The 19,559-nt window shown below is 53.4% G+C and overlaps 2 protein-coding genes and 1 long non-coding RNA gene across 9 annotated transcripts in view; 1 reads left to right on the forward strand and 2 right to left on the reverse strand.

Annotated features, from left to right (window-relative positions):
• Rgl3 (ral guanine nucleotide dissociation stimulator like 3) overlaps nucleotides 1-3,832 on the reverse strand; it is a 21,876-nt gene extending 18,044 nt beyond the window's left edge. For 2 of the 4 annotated variants that reach the window (XM_060370855.1, XM_021643854.2), the window contains exons 1-5: nucleotides 3,745-3,831; nucleotides 3,277-3,387; nucleotides 2,335-2,570; nucleotides 2,142-2,195; nucleotides 1,760-1,974 (exon numbers count right to left, since the gene is read on the reverse strand). In XM_060370855.1, coding sequence (XP_060226838.1) covers nucleotides 1,760-1,974; nucleotides 2,142-2,195; nucleotides 2,335-2,570; nucleotides 3,277-3,387; nucleotides 3,745-3,777 — 649 coding nt within the window. In that variant the 5' untranslated portion in view covers nucleotides 3,778-3,831. Of the gene's footprint in view, nucleotides 1-1,759; nucleotides 1,975-2,141; nucleotides 2,196-2,334; nucleotides 2,571-3,276; nucleotides 3,388-3,744 lie in introns of all 4 variants that reach the window. The other 2 variants (XM_060370857.1, XM_060370861.1) reach the window with 1 other exon arrangement.
• LOC132648640 (uncharacterized) lies at nucleotides 3,356-12,842 on the forward strand. Of its 3 annotated transcripts, none has more exons than XR_009587075.1 (4): nucleotides 3,356-3,664; nucleotides 8,431-8,490; nucleotides 8,695-8,864; nucleotides 12,710-12,842. It is a non-coding gene; the product is annotated as an uncharacterized LOC132648640 (long non-coding RNA). The 3 variants fall into 3 exon arrangements; XR_009587077.1 differs by lacking the exon at nucleotides 3,356-3,664 and adding an exon at nucleotides 7,990-8,341; XR_009587073.1 differs by lacking the exon at nucleotides 3,356-3,664 and having other exon boundaries at nucleotides 7,990-8,490.
• On the reverse strand, nucleotides 4,294-19,341 carry Odad3 (outer dynein arm docking complex subunit 3). 2 transcript variants are annotated; one of them, XM_060370874.1, is made up of 13 exons: nucleotides 18,929-19,341; nucleotides 12,848-12,969; nucleotides 12,689-12,766; nucleotides 9,060-9,230; nucleotides 8,859-8,960; nucleotides 8,647-8,772; nucleotides 7,883-8,005; nucleotides 7,253-7,405; nucleotides 6,177-6,337; nucleotides 5,944-6,100; nucleotides 5,282-5,413; nucleotides 4,858-4,942; nucleotides 4,294-4,668 (listed from the first exon to the last, which is right to left on the reverse strand). In XM_060370874.1, exons 1-13 carry the CDS (start codon nucleotides 19,164-19,166, stop codon nucleotides 4,550-4,552), a joined length of 1,767 nt encoding a protein of 588 aa, XP_060226857.1. In that variant the 5' UTR covers nucleotides 19,167-19,341; the 3' UTR covers nucleotides 4,294-4,549. The 2 variants fall into 2 exon arrangements, with proteins under 2 accessions (XP_060226857.1, XP_021499502.1); XM_021643827.2 differs by having other exon boundaries at nucleotides 5,258-5,413; nucleotides 18,929-19,339.
• Between the last annotated feature and the right edge of the window lie 218 nt (nucleotides 19,342-19,559).

Consider the following 19,559-nt stretch of genomic DNA (forward strand, 5'->3'; position numbering starts at 1 on the left):
AAAACAAAACAAGATAAAAAAAACCTGGAAACAAACAAAATACTGGCCTCGTGGTGCACATATGCAGTTCCAACACCCGGAGGAGGAACTGGGATGTAGCTCAGTGGGTAGGTCACTTGCCTAGCATGAAGGAGGCCCTGAGCTCAGGCCCTGGCAAGAACCAGCATCTGTTCAAGGTCATCCTCTGCTACTTAGAGATGTGGTCAGCGTGGGGAACACAGCAAGGCCCTGTCTCAAAAACTGAATCAAAGCGATGGCTTCGTGTGTCCCTCCAGTTCCAGGGGATCAGATGTCTTCTTCCGGCCTTTGCTGGCTGGCACTGCATGCTGGCCAGGAAAATGCAAACCCATACAGAATAAAGGAACGAATGAAACACGAAACAAAGCTAAAAGACTACAATAGTAGCAAAAAGGACACCAAGGATAGTAGCCCGTACTTGTAATCCCAGCACTGGGACATGGAGGCAGGAAATCAGAAGCTTAAGGTTATCTCTGGCTACATATCGAGGCCAGCCTGGGCTACATGAAAGCCTGTCTTGAAAAGTAAAAACAACACATAAACAGTGCACCCATTTAATCCCAGCACTCAGGGAGGCAGAGGCAGGCCGATCTCTGAGTTTGAGGCCAGCCTGGTCTACAGAGTGAGTCCTGGCTAGCCAAGGCTACACAGAGAAATCCTGTCTTGAAAACACCAAATAACAAAACAAACAAAACAAAACCCCAACAACAACAAAACAAAACAAAAAAAATAAATAAAACAAACAAAAATCCCGCCATAGAACCCACAGAAAGGTAGAAGGAGGGAACAGACTCCAAAGGAGGCATGAACTCCACGGCATACACGAATCCACATACATGTGTGCACACACACAATGACAATAAATACAAATTAAACAAAATACACTTGGCCAGCCCTTACTGCTGACTGATTTTCTGTTTGTTAAGTGTCCTTCCCAGGAGGGTGGGAACCCTAGCCCACCCGTATGAGGCCAGAGCTAGTTCAATACTTGTTAGATAGAAAACTCGACGAGGCAGACAATGTCATCAGCCCCATATCGAACCTAAGAGAACTGGTCTCAGGGAGGTGTAGAGACCTAACCAAGATCACACCATCAGCAGATGACAAGGCTGGGATTTGAACCCAGGTTGCTGTTCTCGACGGGGCAAGGACTCTGCCCCTAAGTGCCCTCCCAAGCCAGAAAACAGAGGCTCTCTGTGCACAGGAGGACACCTGCACTTGCTAATACTTCTGCTAAAAACTTGTGATCCGGCGGAGAAGACAAGCCTCCTCTATTTAAAAAGCCTTGTCCATGAGGGTAGAGAAACGGCTCAGTGGGCAAAATGTTTGCCCATGCAAGCGCGAGGACCTGAATTCAGGTCCCCAGCACCCACGACCAACCGGGCACAGCAGCAGCACGTGCGTGCAAGTCAGACACTGGAGGGACAGAGACAGGAGGACCCTTGGGTTCAATGGCCAGTGAGCCTAGCCAGGTTCACTGAGAGCTTGTCTCCCAAAATTAGACAGCAGCAGAGGAAGACACCTGGCACAGCCCCCTGTGCACATGAGTGCACGAGCACCCGCGCGCGTGAACACCATACACTCAGAAGGGAAGAAAGGGAATGTCCAAGGGCTGGGGGTGTGGCTCAGCGTTCGCCCAGCATGCACAAAGGTCTGAGTCCATCCCCAAGCACTGAAACAAATAAAGAAAATGTGTTCAGCGCCTGTCATCTGGAGAGGAGCAGGGAGCACTATCCCTTACCTGCCCAGGTCAGTCGGTGCTCCTCCTCCGTCTGCTCGCCCTTCGCCTCCTCCAAGAAACCTTCTAGAAGCTTCTCTGCCTCCCTGGCCTCTGCCCCTCCTGGGGCTGCCCAGCCCAGAAAGATTCGAACGTTGCCCAGGTTCTGATGGGCAGGGGGATCCCGGAAGTCCTGAGGATGATCTCGCAGCCAAGAGCCAAGTACTGAAACCACAGCCCTGGAGAGAGAGAGGGGTGTGTGTGAGGCAGAACTCCGTCCCAGGATCGAGACCTTCCCAACCTTGCAGCCGGCTGACCTGACCTTGAGGTCCCCTCCCCCACTCTCCCTCGGGTCGAGAGCGGGGGGGGGGGGTGGGTGGGAGGAGGAAGGCGAGTGGAAACCAACCTCAGGTTCTTGCTGAAGTTCTGATCCTGTCCCTCTGTCCTCTTGCTGTCTACCCTGGGAAGGAAGCCTCTATCAGATGGGAACGGAGCCACCGGGCTTTAGGACCTGGGCTCTGGGGTTCCAAATCTGAGGAGGGATGGGGAGGGGGCGGGGCAGATAGGGTCCTGGGGATGGGGACCTGTGTTCTACTGACCCGGGAGGCGGTGGCGGCGGCGGCGGCGGCGGCGGCGGCGGCAGCAAAAAGCCCAGAAGGCGGGCTGTGGGCACAAAGGCCCGGTGGGTGGCCAGGAAGGCGGGCACGAAGCCAGGGTCCTGCTCGCGGTCTCCGGACACCAGCTCGTGCACCAGCCACTCCAGCCGGGCGGCCCTCAGCGCGCGAACCTTGCTGGTGCGGTACTGCAGGAAGGTGTCGGCGGCCTGGGTGGGCGCCTGCGGGGGGGCGGGGCCGTGGGTGAAATAACGGGAGGCATTCCGGTCACACCCGTCTCTGGCACTTTTTCTTTTTTGCTTTTGGTGGTGTCCATTTCTGAAAATCTGAAAAGCTGACTCTCCCTATATGTACATCCGGTGGTCAGCCGCCCACGCCAACCCTGCAGGACACCCAGCTCCACTAAGCACTTCCCTCGGTGCCCTGCTCACCCGGCCACTCCGGCTTCGGTCAGCCTTGCCGCCTCGCTTCACCGGCCGAGCCTCGGCCCCACCCACCACCACCCGGCCGCTCCCCCTCCCAGCTTCCCTGCTCCAAGCCGGTCAGCTTCGCCCCCGGGGAAAGCGCTCTCCCCCGGCCCCACCTCGTTTCCTGGGTTCACATCCAGCCTGCTAGCAGCCCCCGGGCCCTTTCAACTCACCTGGCCGCCCGTAGGCTCCGCCCTTCTTCCTGGCGCCGTGGTTCGGGGCGGGTTCCCCCTCGGCTCTCCCTCCCCAGCGCCGGTCCCCGAGCCCGGTCCTCCCTCCCCGCCCTCCCCTCCCCAGCGCCGGGTCCCCGAGCCCGGCCCTCCTTCCCCGCCCTCCCCTCCCCAGCGCCGGGTCCCCGCTCCCCGGCCCCCTCCCCAGCGCCGGTCCCCGAGCCCGGTCCTCCCTCCCCGCCCTCCCCTCCCTACCGCGGCGTCCCCGAGCCCGCCCGCCCTCGCCTCACCTGGCGCTCTCCCGCCCGCTCCGGGGTCGCGCGCTGGCTGCGCTGCCGCCGCAGGGACACGCTGTACACCACGCCGTCCTCCGTCTCCTCGCCCCAGTCCTGGAGCGGCGCCTGCACGTGGAGGCGAGCTCAGGGAAGTCCCCCGGCCGCAGCCCCCTGCCTTTGCGTTCGGCCCGCTCTCCCGGAACAGCGTGCGTGAGGCCGGCACGGGTCTCGAGTGGATGGAGTTTCATTTGGGGACACCCCGGAGTCCAGAGTCACAAGAATCTCTCCGTCCCCTCCTCCCGAGATGCGCCCGGACCCCGGCCCCATCCCCCAGACCAGCCACTCCGAGGGGTCAGGAACTCAGTGCCCAAACGGGGACTCCGGGACACTGCATTTAGCAGAGGTTAGAAACCGGGGGCTGGAGTTTCCGAATCCGGTGTGCGCTAGGGACGCGGGGTCCACGGCTCCCCAGCTTTCTCTTACCAGGGCGAGCTCTTTGCCCGCCGTCCTCTCCATGGCCCCGGTGCCCGTCCTGCTCCCTGGCGCCGCCGAGTGAAGCGGAAGGGCTAGCGGGGCGGGGCGGCCGAGCGTCCACTCGCGGGGCGGGGCCGGGCGAGGCGGTTCCCCGACTCCCGAGGTCCCCAGACGGACCCCCGCACCCAGGGCAACCTACAGAAGCCCCGTTACTGCCCAGAGGTGTGTGTTCATCTGTCACCCAGACACGAGTCTTCCCGGACCCCAGAGATGGGGGCGGGAGGGGGGACACTGGCCCACAGGTCCGCGCCCCCGGGCGGGCGGGAAGTTCCCTGTGCGCGGTTGGGGTCGATCAGGCCCTGGTGGAGGGGGTGTCTCCGATGTCCGGAGGGGAAAGAGAGCGCCCTGAGTCTGTACCACAGGTGATGGGAGCCCTATCGTGTCAGGCTGGAAGCCGCGAAGGGTCTGCGGCCCTGCATTGTGTGTGTGTTGGGCGGGGGGGGGGGGGGCAGCCGTTCGGGGTTGGCGCAGGGTCAAAAAGAGGTGAATACCCAGGGGGGTTGGTCAATGACCTTTATTGCGCGATTGTGAGGCGAGCGCTAAAACGCCTCGAGAGATTTACTGTGGGAACTTCTGGCTGGCTCGGCCTTTCCTCTCCTCCGAGCGCTGCTGGCCTGCGGAGCTCCCTGCGTGAGCCTCCTCCAGCCCTTGAGGGAGCCTCCGGGGCTCCCCCCAGTACACACCCGTAGGTGGACCCAGAGGGTCCGGGGGGCTCCCTGGAGTCCCGGAGGCATCCAATGGGACTTGACTGAGTCTAGGACCTGCGCGACCTACTGCGCTTCTTGCTGCGGGCTTCAATTAACTTCTGGGAACGGATCTTGAAGGCAGCGCGGGTCACCACGTCACGGTCCTCCTCCTCACTCTCCTCTTCGTCTACGGAGGCATGGGGGCGGGGGAGGTAACAGGTCGTTTCTTTTTCCCTTCCAGGCCTTGACCTAAGGTCACCAGGCCCCTCCCCCCTGGCCTTGACCTAAGGCCACCAGGCCCCTCCCCCCTGGCCTTGACCTAAGGCCACCTCGTGCCCCTTCCACTCATCCCCCTCGCCCCCGCCCCCACACTGACCAAAGAACTTGTCCTTGACACTGGCAACAGGCAGAAGGATTCGGGTGTTGTAAGCTGGCAGTTTTCCTTCCAAGGTGGCCAGGAACTACAGGGAAGGCAGAAGAGCGGTGTGGGGGCTGCAGTGAAGGTCTGCCCGCCTCCTCCCCCGCAGCGCCAGGGTTCTGGGTGGCGATCACTGCCGGCTCTTCCCTGGGAGCCCTACCTTTCCCAGCAGCCCTACCTAGTCGCTCAAGCCCGCTCCTGGTTTCTGAGGCCCTGACGGTAGGCCGTCCCTGACTCTGGAACCGCTCAGTCCACGCTACTCTTCTTTGGAGACTAGGCTCACCCCTCACCCCGGTTGCCCTCTGTCTTCCACCCTTCCCCTAGCTCTGACCCCCGTAGGCCGGTGATTTCTGCGCACCTCTCGTTCTGTTATGTGTCGTACCATCTCGGGCACTTCATAGCTCTCCAGTTGCCCCTGCAGTTTGAGCAGCTTTTCCTGGACAACCAGCAGCAGATTGGACACGTATTCCTCTGTATCAGGGTCTAACTTCTTCCCTGCCAAAACGCTACTATCCTGCAGCAGAGATGGGCCAAGTTAGCGGAGAAGGGCCGTGTCCACCTCTGCTGGCAAGGCCTCTAAGTTAAAGCCCTCGCCTTGAAGGCAGAGCTTTTGGTCTTAGGTCCAAAGGACAGGAAGGTCTTTGAGATTAACGTGAGCTAGACCACTGGGAGGGCGGCTTTCTGAAGAGCTCTTGCAGACAAGGTGGGACTCTCTTCCACCGGCGGCACCACTGGAGTTGGGCTGCTTACGCTCTGGGTTGGACGGATGGTTGGTCTTGCCCAAGGAGTCAGAGTTTGAACAAAAGAGCACTTCCCCTAGGAACGTGGGACCCGGACAGTGGGGCGTGGTGTGGGGCTTTCCTCTGTAAATGGGGCCTCGCATCTGGGCAGGACACAGGGCTGGGATCCTATGGCTGGAGTGAACCTTAACTCCAGCTGCGCTACGGCGGGCGTGGTCAGGGCTGCCAGGGTCAGGCTTCCCAGGGACAGTGGCCATTAGGGGCGGAGCTCCCTGGGGTGGGGCCTCCCCTGGGCGGGGCCTACCAGTTCCACGTGGGTCAGTTTGTCGGCCAGGTGCTCCAGGCACTCTTTGGCCAACAGGAGGGCTCGCAAGGTGCGTTCCAGTCGCTCCTGGACGTCGCTGTGCCGCTGCTCCTCCTTAGTGAGCGTCTCCCGAATCTTATCTTGGAGCTTCCTCTGGCTGCCGAGAGCCGGGAGGTTCAGCGGCTCCCTGCGGCTAGCGCCCCCGCGGCCTCCCTCAGCCACCGAGGCCTCACCTCACCAGCGTGGCATCCCCTGAGTACTTGAGGTTCTCTAGCTCCGTCTGGAGCCGCTTCTTCTCTTCCTTCAACTTCAACAACATCTCCTCGTTGTCCTTCTTGAGATTCTCCAACTGCGTGAATGTCTCGTCCTGGGCCAGAAACCTTCGAACCACCGCCTGCGGGCCACCCATCTCTGGTCAGAGCCTGGGTCAGGGCGCTCAGGCTCTGCCTGTGTCACACAGCTATGTATGAGGACTGTGGGTCACTTTCCCAGCTGCTTCAAGGCTGTACTTTCCCCCATGCCCTTTCCTGCCTATATTTGAGTCAGCTAAAATCAGCATGCGGGAGGAAGCAGGGCAGTGTTCAAAAATCACTATGCCAGCAAGGTCTGACGGGGTGTCTCACCAAACAACGCAAAGACGCTGAGCCTCTGGGGTGTGTGTGATCGGCCCTCTCAGCAGTTTGTGTCAGCATGTGCCTCTGCGCACATGTAGATTTCGGAAGGAAAGTTGGGAGGGGTCAGCCAGCTCTCACCTTCCACCTCATGAGGCCCAGGCATGGAGCTCAGGTTGTCAGGCTTGGGGCAATCATCTTTCCCCACTAAGCCGTCTCAACAGTTCTGGACCCACTTCTGAAGAGGGCCCTTGGACTGGCAAATGGGTCCCCAGCTGACCTCGAAGGTCAGAGTGTGGATCTCCTGGATTAGCCCCTTTCGAGAAGTAGCAGAGAACCTAAACTGGAGAAAACTGACTGGGGGTGGGAGACAGAGTTCTCAAGCAGGATTAGGTACCAGAGGGAGACACACGGGTCGTAGAAGACAGCATGGCTCTTATCAAGAGTGGGGCACAGAACAGGGCCCTGGTTCCATGGTTAGGGGCGATAGTGGGCAGTCTGCTGGCTAGACCGTTCCACACAGTGATGGCCTGAGAACAGAACCTGGCAAATAAAGCTACCAGAACTGACATACCAAAGAAGTCGGCTGGGAAGTGAGGGACAGTGTGGAAGGCTCTGCTGGAGTTGGAGTGGGCAGGAGAGGACGCCTTTAAGGAAAGAGGAGCCTTTCTTGCTCAGATGCAGGCTGAGGCACTCACATGCGACTCAGCCACTCCAGTGGCATCCTTGACCTTGCCGAACATCACTTCCATCTGGTACATGCTCCAGCGCTGCCTCAGCTCCTCCTCCTTGTGGCGCTGGTGGTCCTGGATTGTATCTTCTGACTGCAGCAGTACGTGCTCTCGGTGGGTCTACTTGAGGGTTGGGGACAGTCAAGGCCACTGCCAAAGTCAACTCCAGATAAGGGTTTGGTGCAGAGGCCAGGAGAGGGTCCCGCTTAACTTGGGTTGTGGGGAACAAGAAAATGCTTGGGACTAGGGACTGGTATCCCAGCAGGAGTCAGAGAGGTGGTCTGGGAACCAGGGTAAGGGGGAGGGCATATAAGGGAGTGGCCTCCGGAAGCGGGTAGGCCAGGCCCCCAGTCAGATTTAGAACAAAGAGGCCTAAGTTAAATGGGGAAGGATGAGTCAGAGACTCAGAGCAGGACTGGACACCATGGCCTCTCCTAGGAAAGGAGGCTGAAGTGAGATTGTGCGAGGACCACTGCATCAATGGGGGCGGAGTCAGGGAGGGGCGGGGTTAGGAGGGCTCTAGGTCAGGATGTGGGTGCCGAGCAGGGCTGGGACTGGTTTGGGCTGGTGAAGCCCTACACCCTTAGATGTGCGCACCTTGCGCTCCATGCGCTCGGTCTGAAGTCTCTTCTCTTCGGTTTTCTTCTTACAGTCGGTAATGTAGTGCTCGCGCTTCTTGCGGTCTCGGATCGCAGTCTCCTCCAGATACTGCAGCTGGTTCTGGAGGGCAGAAGGGTATCTGGTATCCAGGCCAGAGGTGAAGCAGCGGGCCCCAGGCGACACAGCAGCAGTGCGGTTGCCGGGAATGGCTTAAAGACGACTGAATTCTGACCGGGATTCCCTGAGCCCTTGGGATCCCAGAGCTATCTTCTCTGAATTGAAATACTCCCTCCTAGAGGGAGAGGGAGGCTCAAAACTCAGCAAGTCCATGACACAAGGCTCAAGAAGCAAGATTCACCAGGCCCCTCCCCAGGTTACAATGGATGGGTGAGGAGGCTCCGGGAGGTGCAACTTTAGAGATGCTGCCTTGTGTCAGTGACTCTTCACCCATGCTCTGTAAGGAAGCCCCATAAACTCATTGCTCTCTAAATTGGGCTTTGGTGGAGTAGATTATGGATGTTTTGTTTTGTTTTTTAACTTTGTAGACCAGGCTGGCCTGGAACTCACAGAGATCCTGCCTCTGACACGGAACACTGGGATTAAAGGTGTGCATTAACCCACTTGGCTGTGGTTAGTGTTTTATGTGGGGTGGGGGGGTAGGAGGGGAGGTGAACTATACCATCTCCCAAGAAGAGTCACAGCTCTCAGGTAGCCGAGAAGGACGCCCCGCCCCGCCCCGCCCCGGGCAGGTAGGAGAGTACCTTGGCGATGTCCCGGGCATTTAGAGCTTCCTGATTCACCACTTTCAGCTCTTCGACCTCGTGCTTGGTCTTCACCACCTCAGCCTCCATGGAGTCCAGCCGGTTCTCCAAGCTGAGACTCTCCTCCTGGCGCACGGAGAAGGGGAAGGCCTGTGACCGCTGCCCCTGGCCGGATTCGCCCTCCTCACCTGACTCTGTCTGCAAAGTCTTACCTGCAGGTAAGACTTGAGCTGCAGGTACACACTGGTGATGTGCTCTGCCTCCTCGGCCTTCATCCGGGCCTTCTCCAGCCGGTTCTCCAGGTTGCGCATGGTCTAGGGGGATGGCAGAGCTGGGCCGAGTTCTTTCTGCCACGCCACCCTGCGTGCCTCCCCCGGCCCCCTGCCGGCCTCAGCGGGGGGGGGGGGGCCCACCTTGGCAGCCTCTGTGTTGTTGTCTTGCGCCTCTGCCATCTCCAGCTGGCGCAGGCTGTGCTGCAGCCTCAGCTCCTCCAGCCGCTTCTGCCGCAGCGCTACCTGGTGTCTGAGGGCATTCAGTTGGTTCACCTTCTCCCTGAACTGGTGCTCCAGGTATTCCAGGGCCTGCTGCAGGGGAAGGCAGAGAGCACAGCCTCAGCTTGCCCTCGAGAGTTTTTGTTCTCCTGGAAGCCCTTGTCTCTCTGGTCTCCTAGCTGGCTTCCAGGACCCTTGGCATCCATTTTTTTTCTTTTTTAATCTGTGCCAGCAAGCGTGCGAGGATGCGTGCTTGCTCGTCTGTTTGTGTGTGCATGTGTGTGCATAGGAAAATTCCAGCCCTTGCAAAGCTCGATGGAGGCTACACCTGTGAGCTATTCCCCGCTCCCTTTTCCATTTTTTTTTTTAACACATGGTCTTATGTAGTCTAGGTTGGCTTCAAACTCTGCACACAGCCAGAGATAAACTTGAAGTTGTGATCTTTCCGTATCCACCTCCTGGGTGTTTGGATCATGTTAGTATACCGTTGAACTCCCATTTTATGAAGCTCAGGGGATCAACTGGGCTTTGTGTGTGCTAGGGAAGCACTTCATGGTCTAAGCTACACCTTCAGTTCTCTCTCTCTCTCTCTCTCTCTCTCCTCTTCCTCTCTCTTTCTCTTGAGAGTTGGTCTGATGCTTATATATTGATGCTGATGACTGGCCCTCAGGATCTGGCTACTCCTGGATACACCTATCCTTGTTGTGTAAACCTGCCTGGTTGGCTGAATAAATAGCCTATACCTGGGCAGGGCAGAATGGGGTAGGCATGGCTAAGGTTCCCGGGCTTTGAAGGACAGGAGAATCATGGGAAAGAGATGGATGGGAAAGGGACAGATGGGAAGAGAGAAGGAAGGAGGATGCCACGATGGGTTAGCATGGAGAAGAAACCATGCAGGCTGGGGAAAGGACTCCAATAATGGCATGGAAAGGCCCAGATGACGAATACAGGCAAGTATTTATAAGATAGGGATGGTTAAGGCAGATGATATTAGATGGGGCTGGGAAATGAATGGTGAAGTTATTGAGACAGTGTAGGTAGAATATTTGCCCAGCCCAATGTAAATAAGGCAATTATAAAATCTAACAAGTGTCTGTGTCTTGTTATTCATGATAGTGGGTTAAATACCTCCATGATAATCATAGGGCAAACGGCAAATAATAAATAATTATAGCCTAATAATAAACATTTGTTAGGCTCTACCTTTTAAATTCACTCTGTGTGAGTGTGTGCGTGCATGCGTGCGTGCGTACAGGGACACGTGCGCTTGCATACAGGGAAGTTAGAGGTCAATGTCGTGTATCTTTCTCAACTGCTTTCCAACTTTCTAATTTGAGACAGGTCTCTCGCTGAATCTGAGGCCAGCTGGCTCACCAGGTGGCTGTTGGGAGTGCTGGGGTCCTCTGTCTTCAGTTCCCCAGCGCTGGGGTGGCAGGTGCATGCATCCGCGCCTGGAGCCCACTTCTGAGTGTTTTTCTATGTGGGTGCCATTGTGGAGGTCGAAGGACAGCCTGTGCGGGGAACTGGTTCTCTTCTTCCACTGTTTATTTGGGTCTCAGGGAGCAAACTCAGGTTCCCAGACTCAGCAATAAGCACCTTTGCTTGTTGCTCTCTCTCCAGCCTACACTCAGACTTGTTTGTTTTGTTTTTCAAGACAGGATTTTTCTGTGTAGCCCTGGCTGTCCTGAAACTTATTCTGTAGACAGGCTGGCTTCAAACTCATAGAGATCTGTCTCTGCCTCCCGAGTGCTGAGATAAAGGTGTTTGTCACCACGCCTGGCTCTAAATTCTATTTATTTATTTATTCATTTATTTTTTTATTTATTTATCAATGTATGAGCGCTCTGTCTGCATATATGCCTGTAGGCCGGAAGGGGGCATCAAATCCCACTAAAGATGGTTGTGAGCCACCATGTGGTTGCTGAAAATCGAACTCAGGACCTCTGGAAGAGCAGCTGGTGTTCTTAGCCACTGGGCCATCTCTCCCGCTCCTACACCCAAGTTTTTATATGTGTTCTGGAAATAATACTCGGGTCCTCACGCTTGCACACCAAGCACACCACTGACTGAGTCATCCCCGGGGTTCCTAGCCCTTTGCCCACTACAATTTTTACATTTAACATTTTTGTTTCATTTTTAATTTTATGTGTAGTGGTGTTTTGTCTGCGTGTTTGCCTCTGCACCATTTGTTTGTTTCTGGTGCTCCCGGATGTCAGAAGAGGGCACTGGATCCCCTGCACTTGGAGCTAAAGACAGTTGTGAACTGCCATTTGGGTGCTGAGAATCAAACCCAGGTCCTCTGTGCTTCAAACCACTGAGCCATAGATCCAGCCCCCAGTGCCTAGATTTATTTTTAAAGGATCTTTTTTCTTTTTTGTTTTTTTTCCTTCCCTTCCTCACCCCCATCATAAAGCTTAGCTACTACAATACTGGAACACTATTCCAATGCCAGGCCCTCATCTGGCCACACCAACTGTGGTGGCCTCAACACAAATAAACTTGGCTGCTGTGCCAGTGTCCCAGAAGACAACACTGGTCTGGAGCTGCTGTTTGGCCACCTGGAGAGGGGAGCAGCTGCAGGAAGGCTGCCCATCAGGAAGGCTGCCCATCAGGAAGACTGTCCAGGGGGGACCTCTGGTCTGCTCAGGAGGGAGGCAGACACAGGCCTGATCAGAACCCTGATACAAGAGCTGATCAGAACTGGACACACAAGCAAAGTGTCTTGGTGGCTTACATCTTTTCAGTCTCCCAGTTTTAGCCCTTGGTCTCAAACTCAGCTTTTCTACCTTGCTTTCTTTGTTTTAATGATATATTTCAGGTTTATGTATATGAATGTGGGTACATGCAAATGTGCTCAGAGGCATTAGGTTAGGAGCTAGAGTTATATCCAGGCATAAGCAGCCTCAAGTGGATGCTTGAAATCCAACTTGGGGTCCTCTGCAAGAACAATATGGCCTATTAACTCCTGAGCCATCTCTCCAGACTGATACCTACCCAACAACCCTGGGTTTCAGGTCTCACTATGCAGTCCAGGCTGGCCTTTAACTCCTGCTCCTCTTGTCTCAGCCTCCCTATGCTGAAGAGGCAGGCCCCCCTACACCCAACACCTGTCAGTCTTCCATCTCCGGCATACCTTCTTGGGAAGGCTCCCTCTGCTTTATCACCACAAGGTCATCGACATTAACACCGGGTCAAGCACAAAGTCTATATCTAATAAAGATTCAATGGATGGACGGAGAAGATGGCTCAGTGAGTAAAAGCAGTCTTGCCGCTAAGCCTGCTGATCTGAATTCACACGCCAAAACTCACATGAGAACCATCTCCCAAAAGTCGTGTCTGTCCCCCACACATGTGCTGAGGCACCTGAGACTGCACACACGACACTCAATGTTAGGCGTGTGTGTGCGTATGCGTGTGCGTGTGTGTGTGTGTTTCCCATTGGGTGACTAAATGATCAGCAGCTGGCGTGGAGAAAGCCTGGGGAGGAAGCTCCTGGAAGCAGGAAGTCTGGTGAGGAGGAAGTGAAGGGGGATGGGGATGGTGGGACTAACCTCACAGGTCCTGTTCTTCAGGTACGGCTTCTCTGACTTCCACTCCTGAATGAGTTCGTGGACCATTTTCGTATCTCCCTGCCAAGGAGAGGAGCCCAGTCACTTCCTCAGGCCTGGGGTTTGCCTCCCCAAGCCTGCCACTCACCTGTGCGCCCTCACCTGCAGCAGGTCTTTCAGCTGCATGTGCAGAGCCTTGATCTCTTCCTGAAGCTGGTTGATGGTGTCTTGGTTCTTCTTCATGTTCCATTGGGAGCTCTCAAAAAAGGCCTTCCGGTCACCCTCTGGGGCAGACAAAAGTCTCTGTCATTGGGTAGGTGGGTGGCATTTCCCAGAGAAAAGACCTATTTGGTAGTGATGGTAGGTTGTTTTTTTTTTTTTTTTTTTAATTTGTTTGTTTTAGTTTTGTTTTTAGATAGGGTTCCACTTAGCCAAGGCTGGCTACACACTCATAGCTAAGGCTGGCCTTGAGCGGTTACTCCTCATCCCTCCACCTCCCAAAACTGGGATTACAGATGTGACTGTCAGGTCACACCCAGGCTATGCCATGCTGGGTTTAGAATATGCCAGACAAGTATTCTACCAGGCTACAGCCCCAGAGCTCTTTTACAAAAGAAGAAGAAGAAAAGAGGAGGAAGAGGAGGACGAGGAGGGGGAGGAGGAGGGGGAGGAGGAGGAGGAGGAGGGAGAGGAGGAGGGGGAGGAGGAAGAGGAGGAGGATGGGGAGGAGGAGGAGGAGGGGAGGAGGAGGAGGGGGAGGAGGAGGAGGAGGAGGGGGAGGAGGGGTGTATGCTTCCCTGAGTGCACCCTAATGTGTGTGGGGAGAGGCCCTTGTGCCTATTCACTTGGAGGCCAGAAAGACATTGGGTGTTCTCCCCCACTCTTTTCTCTTTTTAAAAGATTTTATTTTGGAGGTTGGAGAGAGATGCTTATCAGGTTAAGATCCAGTTCTCTTCTTACAGAGGACCCAACTTTAGTTCCTAGCACCCAAGTTGAATGGCTTACAACTACCTATATGCCAGGTCCAGAGGATCAAACTTCCTCTTCTGGTCCCCTTGGGCACATGTACTTTCATGCACAAACCCACACACAGACAAACACATATTAAAAACACATTATTAAAAATAAAATCTTTTTGTTGTTTTGTTTCGATACAGAGTTTCACTGTGTAGTCTTGGCTGTCCTGGACTTGCTTTGTAGGCCAGGCTGGCCTCAAACTCACAGTGATCCATCGCCTCTGCCTCCCAGAGTGCTGGGATTACAGGTGTTCCGCACCACCACTCCCAGCTTTTTTTTTTTTTTTTTTTAAAGATTTATTTATTACTTATACAACATTCTGCCTGCACACCAGATCTTACTATAGATGGTTATGAGCCATCATGTGGTTGCTGGGAATTGAACTCAGGACCTTTGGAAGAACAGCGAGTGTTCTTAACCTCTGAGCCATCACCCCAGCCCCACTCCCAGCTTTTTTTTTTTTTTTTTAAGATTTATTTATGGGGGCTGGAGAGATGGCTCAGAGGTTGAGAACACTCACTGTTCTTCCAAAGGTCTTGACTTCAATTCCCAGCAACCACATGGTGGCTCATAACCATCTATATTAAGATCTGGTGTGCAGGCAGAATGTTGTATAAATAATAAATAAATCTTTAAAAAAAAAAAGGTTTATTTATGTATTTTGTATACAATGTTGTGTCTGCATGTACACATGGATGCCAGCAGAGGGCACCAGATCTCATTACAGATGATTGTGAGACCCCATGTGGTTGCTGGGAATTGAGCTCAGGACCTTTGGAAGAGCAGCCAGTGCTTTTAACCTCTGAGCCATCTCTCCAGCCCCTAAAAATAAAAATCTTAAAAATATTTCAAGTGCAACTAAGGAGCAGGCATGATCTGGACCTACGCCCCTGCACACATGCAGCCGAAGGGCAGCTTGGTCTTCATATAGGTTGCCTGGAGAGTGGAGGGGGGCTTGTTTCCAACATGGACTCTATTGCCTGCTTTTGGATCACTCCCCCCTGGCAGGGCTGCCTTGCCTGGCCTCAGGGGATGAGGATATGTGCAGTCCTGGGGAAGGTTAATTCGGGGAAGGGGGCTCCCCTTTTCTGGAGCCAGGGAGAGAGAGGGAAAGGGGGAAGGAGGGGAAATGGAGCGACTGGGAGGAGGGGGAGGGAGGGAGCACCCTCAGTATGTAAAGTAAATAAACTAATATAAAATTTTAAAAATGTTTTAAGTATGTGCATGTGTAAATATGTGTGTGTGTGCTTGGGCCTGCATGTGCACACGTGAGTTCAGTGTCTGCAGAGGCCACATGATGGCACTGAGTCCTCCCGAGCTGCAGTTGGAGGTGGTAATGAGCTGCTGGACATAGGTGTTGGGAATTGAACTTGGGTCCTCTCAAAGAATAGTATGCAATTTGAAGCCATCACCCTCGTCTTCCACCCATTCCTTCTGGAGGTAGAGTCTCTCTGTGACTCTGGAGCTAGAGTCTCTGCTAGGCTGAAAGCCAACAAGCCCCAGGGAGGCTCCGTTCTCTACCCAACTAGGAGTTGAAGTTAGAGCATTTACAGGAGCTCCCAGCTTTTGATGTGGGTGCTGGCATTGAAACTCTGCTCTTCACGATTTTGAAGCAAGCAGTCTCACTTCTTAGTCATTTCCCTACCACCATCGGTGCCTTTGGTCTTGCTTTTCCCAGAGAAAATCTCTTACAGCCTACGCTGGTATGAAGCTCACTTACACAGCCAAAGCAAGCCTTGAACTCCTGATCTTCCTGTCTCCAAGCCTCAAGTGTTGAGACCATAGGTGTGTCCCACCTTTCCTGGCACTCGAGACTTTGCAAACCATCTTTTGTTTGGTCTCTTCAAATAGGGTCTCAGTATGTAGCACAAGCTAGCCTGTATCCTCCTGCCTCAGGCTCCTGGAATAAACCACCAAGCCCAATTAACCGTGTAATGGTGCCTGACGGTGGAGAAAGGACATTTTCCTGGGTGCATGGGATAAATTCTGCTGCCCTAAGGCGCAGTAAAGTAGTAACTGTAGAAGATGCCTCGTGTGTTTTAAAATAGTTATGCAAAGGGTTATACGGCCCACACAATAGCATCAGCAATATGATGATGGAAATGCCAATTACCACAATCTAGTTATGACACAATCTACCAAAATAAAACACCATGTCCCGTAACATCCATACCTATTCCATGTCAGTTAGTATGAGCTAAATAGGTGTAGCGGTGCACTTGGCAGCAAAGGCAGGCAGATCTCTGTGAGTCGGAGGCTAGCCAGGGCTATACAGTATGACCCTGTCCCAAAAACCAAAACAGAAACGAACAAAAAGCAAAAATCAGGGGGACTGGAGAGATGGCTCAGTGGTTAATAGGACAGCTAGTTCCACAAGAGACTTCATTCCCACCACCCACAAGGCAACTCACAAAAGCCTGCAATTCCAGTTCCAGGGGATCTGACACCCTCTTCCGACTTCCAAAGGTACCAGGTACACACATGGTACACAGACATACATTTAGGCAAAAGAATAATATGCATAAAATTAAAAAAAAATAATTAAAAAAGCAGCTGGGTGATGATGGTGCACACCTTTAACCCCCACACTTGGGAGGCGGAGGCAGGTGGATGTCTGTGAGTTCCAGGACAGCCAAAGCTACACACAGAGAAACCTTGCCTTGAAAAACATAAACTAAAACAGCAACAACAAGAACAAGAGCAAACCCTGAAGGCTGTGGCTGCTGCTCATGCCTAGCCTGCATGAGGCCGGGGGTCTGATCAAGAGCACCACAAAATGACTAAGCTACTGTGGGGGCGTGCACTTTCAGTCCCAATACTCAGAAGACCTCAGCAGGCAGATTTCTCAACTCAAGGCCACCCAAGCCTACAGAGCAAGTTCCAGGGCAGCTGAGGCTACATTGAAAGATCTTGTCTTCAAACAAACAACAATAAAATTTTCTCTCCAGCCCCTAAATTTTCTTTGTTATGGGATGAAAATACCAATCCCTAACACCCTACAAAACAGCCAGTGTGCTTGCCATACCTTTATTCTCTTAGCATGAAGGTACACGAAAGAGAATTTAAGGTCCCGGGAAACAAGCTCAGGTCCTCAGGCTCGGCAGCAAGCATTTTTATCTGTTGAGACATCTCGCTGACCTACATTTCCTTGATCTGTCTGCCCTTCTTTCTTCTTTTCTAGACAGGGTCTTGTTCTGTAACCCAGGTTAGCTTTTAACTTACTAGATACCCAATATTATCCTCAGTCCTATAGCAGCCTCCCAAGTGCTTCAATTACAGGCATGCACCGCCATGTCCAATGTACAGTATATTTGTTTGCTTGTTTGTTTATTTATTTATTTTCACCCTGTGTAGCCCCGGCTGACCCGGAACTCACTCTGTAGACCAGGCTGGCTTCGAACTCAGAGATCTGCCTGCCTCTGCCTTCTGAGTGCCAAGCGCTGGGCCTAAAGGTGTGTGTACGCCACCACAGAGTGCTACAATATTTTTAAACTAAGAGCATATTAATCTAAGTGAGGCTCAGCTCAGTGTTAGAGTGCTTACCTAGCACATGCAGAACTGCGGTAGAGTCCCGGCCCAGTCAAGGTACATACCTGAAGGATGAGTTTGCATTCCTAATCCTCCTGCCAAGTTCTGGAACTACACACACACACACACACACACACACACCTGTGCACATGCCCGTGCTTGTGCTTGATGGCCTGGAACTCCATAGGTAGACCAGAGTGACCTCAAGTTCAGAGATCTGCCTGCCTCTGCTTTGAGATTAAAGGCATGCACCACCACACAACCACACCCAGCCTGCAAGATGACACCCCTCTCTCTCTCTCTCTCTCTCTCTCTCACTTTTTTCCAGGATAGGTTTCTCTGTGTAGCCCTGGCTATCTTGGAACTCACTCTGTAGAGCAGGCTCACCTCAAACTCAGAGATTTGCCTGCCTCTACCTCTCAAGTGCTGGGATTAAAATGTGTACCACCACTGATTGGTTTAAGACTACCTCTTAATAATAAGAGCAAAAGTACGCTAAGGGCTTTCCAAATGTCCGCGCAATCAATATTTGGTCATGACAACTCCTTGCTGTGGGGACTGTATTAGGCCTTATAACGTGCAAAGCCTTCTCCTGTCCTTCGCTTAATAAACTGAAGTAGTACCCTCCAGCACTCAACAACATGACAACCAGAAAAGCCCGCAGCATTGCTAAGTGGTCTCTGGGAAAGGAAGCCTTAGCTCCTCCGTGGAAGCCACTAGTTTTCACTTTCTGCTACTCAGCAACGGGCACTATTTTGAACATTGTATGACTGTCAAGCACTACAGTGTAGAGGTACTATGTCCATTTTATAGAGGGAAAAACTGAGTACACTCAGATTACTCTTTGTTCCCCAAGATCAAACAGGAATTATGCAGAACTAGGATTCAGACTCCAGAGAAACAAACTCCCTTGGGGCTGGAGACACAGCCCAGTAAAATGCTGAGTAGCATGCAGAGAAGGCCCTGGGTGCCAGCCCCAGCAACTCACAATGCAGGCATGGTGGCACATGCCTATAAGCCATGATTTGGAGCTAGAGCTCCTTAGACTTCGAGCCAGCCTGGGCTACGTGAGACCAAGTCTCAGAAATAATTTAATAAATAAATAAAAATTGGGTTGTGAGATGGCTCAGGGGTTAAAAGCATTTGCTGCAGAGGGCCTAAGGTTAGTCTCAAGCACCCATATTGGTTGGTTCCTAGCCACCTGTAACGTCAGTGCCAAGGGATCCAGTGCCTTCTCCTGGCATCTGAGAGTTCTGCGCTCTGCCCAGGGAAGCTCACAACCAAACAATAAATAAATATTGGGCTGGAGAGATGGCTCAGAGGTTAAGAGCCCTGGCTGTTCTACCAAAGGTCCTGAGTTTAATTCCCAGCAACCACATGGTGGCTCATAACCATCTATAATGGCATGTAGGTGTACATGCAGGCAGAATAATGTATAAATAATAAATAAATAAATCTTAAAAAAAAAGACACACAAACTCTAAAATCTATGCTTTTCACCCACCCATATGCACATTAGCAGGGGGTAAAATTATAATGTGATGTGAAAGGCAAGGTAAGGAGAAAGGTACGAACAAATTTGAGTGACAAAGTTGGTCACACGCGCTGGTGAGGCTCCTGTCTCACAGTGCCTGGTCAGAACACCGGGTGGACACTGTTGATCCCCGATTCTTCTGAGCCCTCTCCAAGCCATCTTACCTAACAGTTGGATTTTCCTTTGTAACTCAAGCACCTGTGTCTGTACAGAAGTTTTCAACAAATGGTAGGAAGTTCCCGACTTGATACGGTGTGCAGGCCAGGCCTGTGCCCGGCCCAAAATCTTGCCTCGCGGGTGGCCCTGAGCCTTACTGCCCTTGACTTTGGAAGAGGGCGATGAAACTTGCTCCTGACTAGTCACCGTGCTAGTCGCGGCTGCCCAGCACAGGGGGGATGTCATGGCGATTGGATTGAGGTCAGGAAGCCTTCAAGTGGTAGGAGAATAACTACAATTTGGCCTCTAAAGTCCAAGATCCTCAGCGATGGTTCCCTGGGCTCTGGGAATGCACTTTTCTTAACTGCTTGGCTGGGGCCCCTTAGCATCTCCCGGTTGCTAAGTAACTTCCTCCCCCCCGCGTTCCCAAGGAAACCACCCGCGTTACACTCCACAGCTCTCAATAGCTGACGCAATTCGGAGGGGCGGTCCCACAAGGTGGCGCCGCAAAAGAGCCGCGCGGTCGTTTGGCAAAGGGGCGGGGTCGCTTCAGAGGTCACGTGCCCCCTGAGTGTTCGTGGTCGAGGACCCGAAACCCGCCACTCCCAATATGGAGGCGCATTGCGCCGCCATTAAGCG

Source organism: Meriones unguiculatus, chromosome 1 (genome assembly GCF_030254825.1).
Source record: "Meriones unguiculatus strain TT.TT164.6M chromosome 1, Bangor_MerUng_6.1, whole genome shotgun sequence".
Lineage (NCBI taxonomy): Eukaryota > Metazoa > Chordata > Mammalia > Rodentia > Muridae > Meriones > Meriones unguiculatus.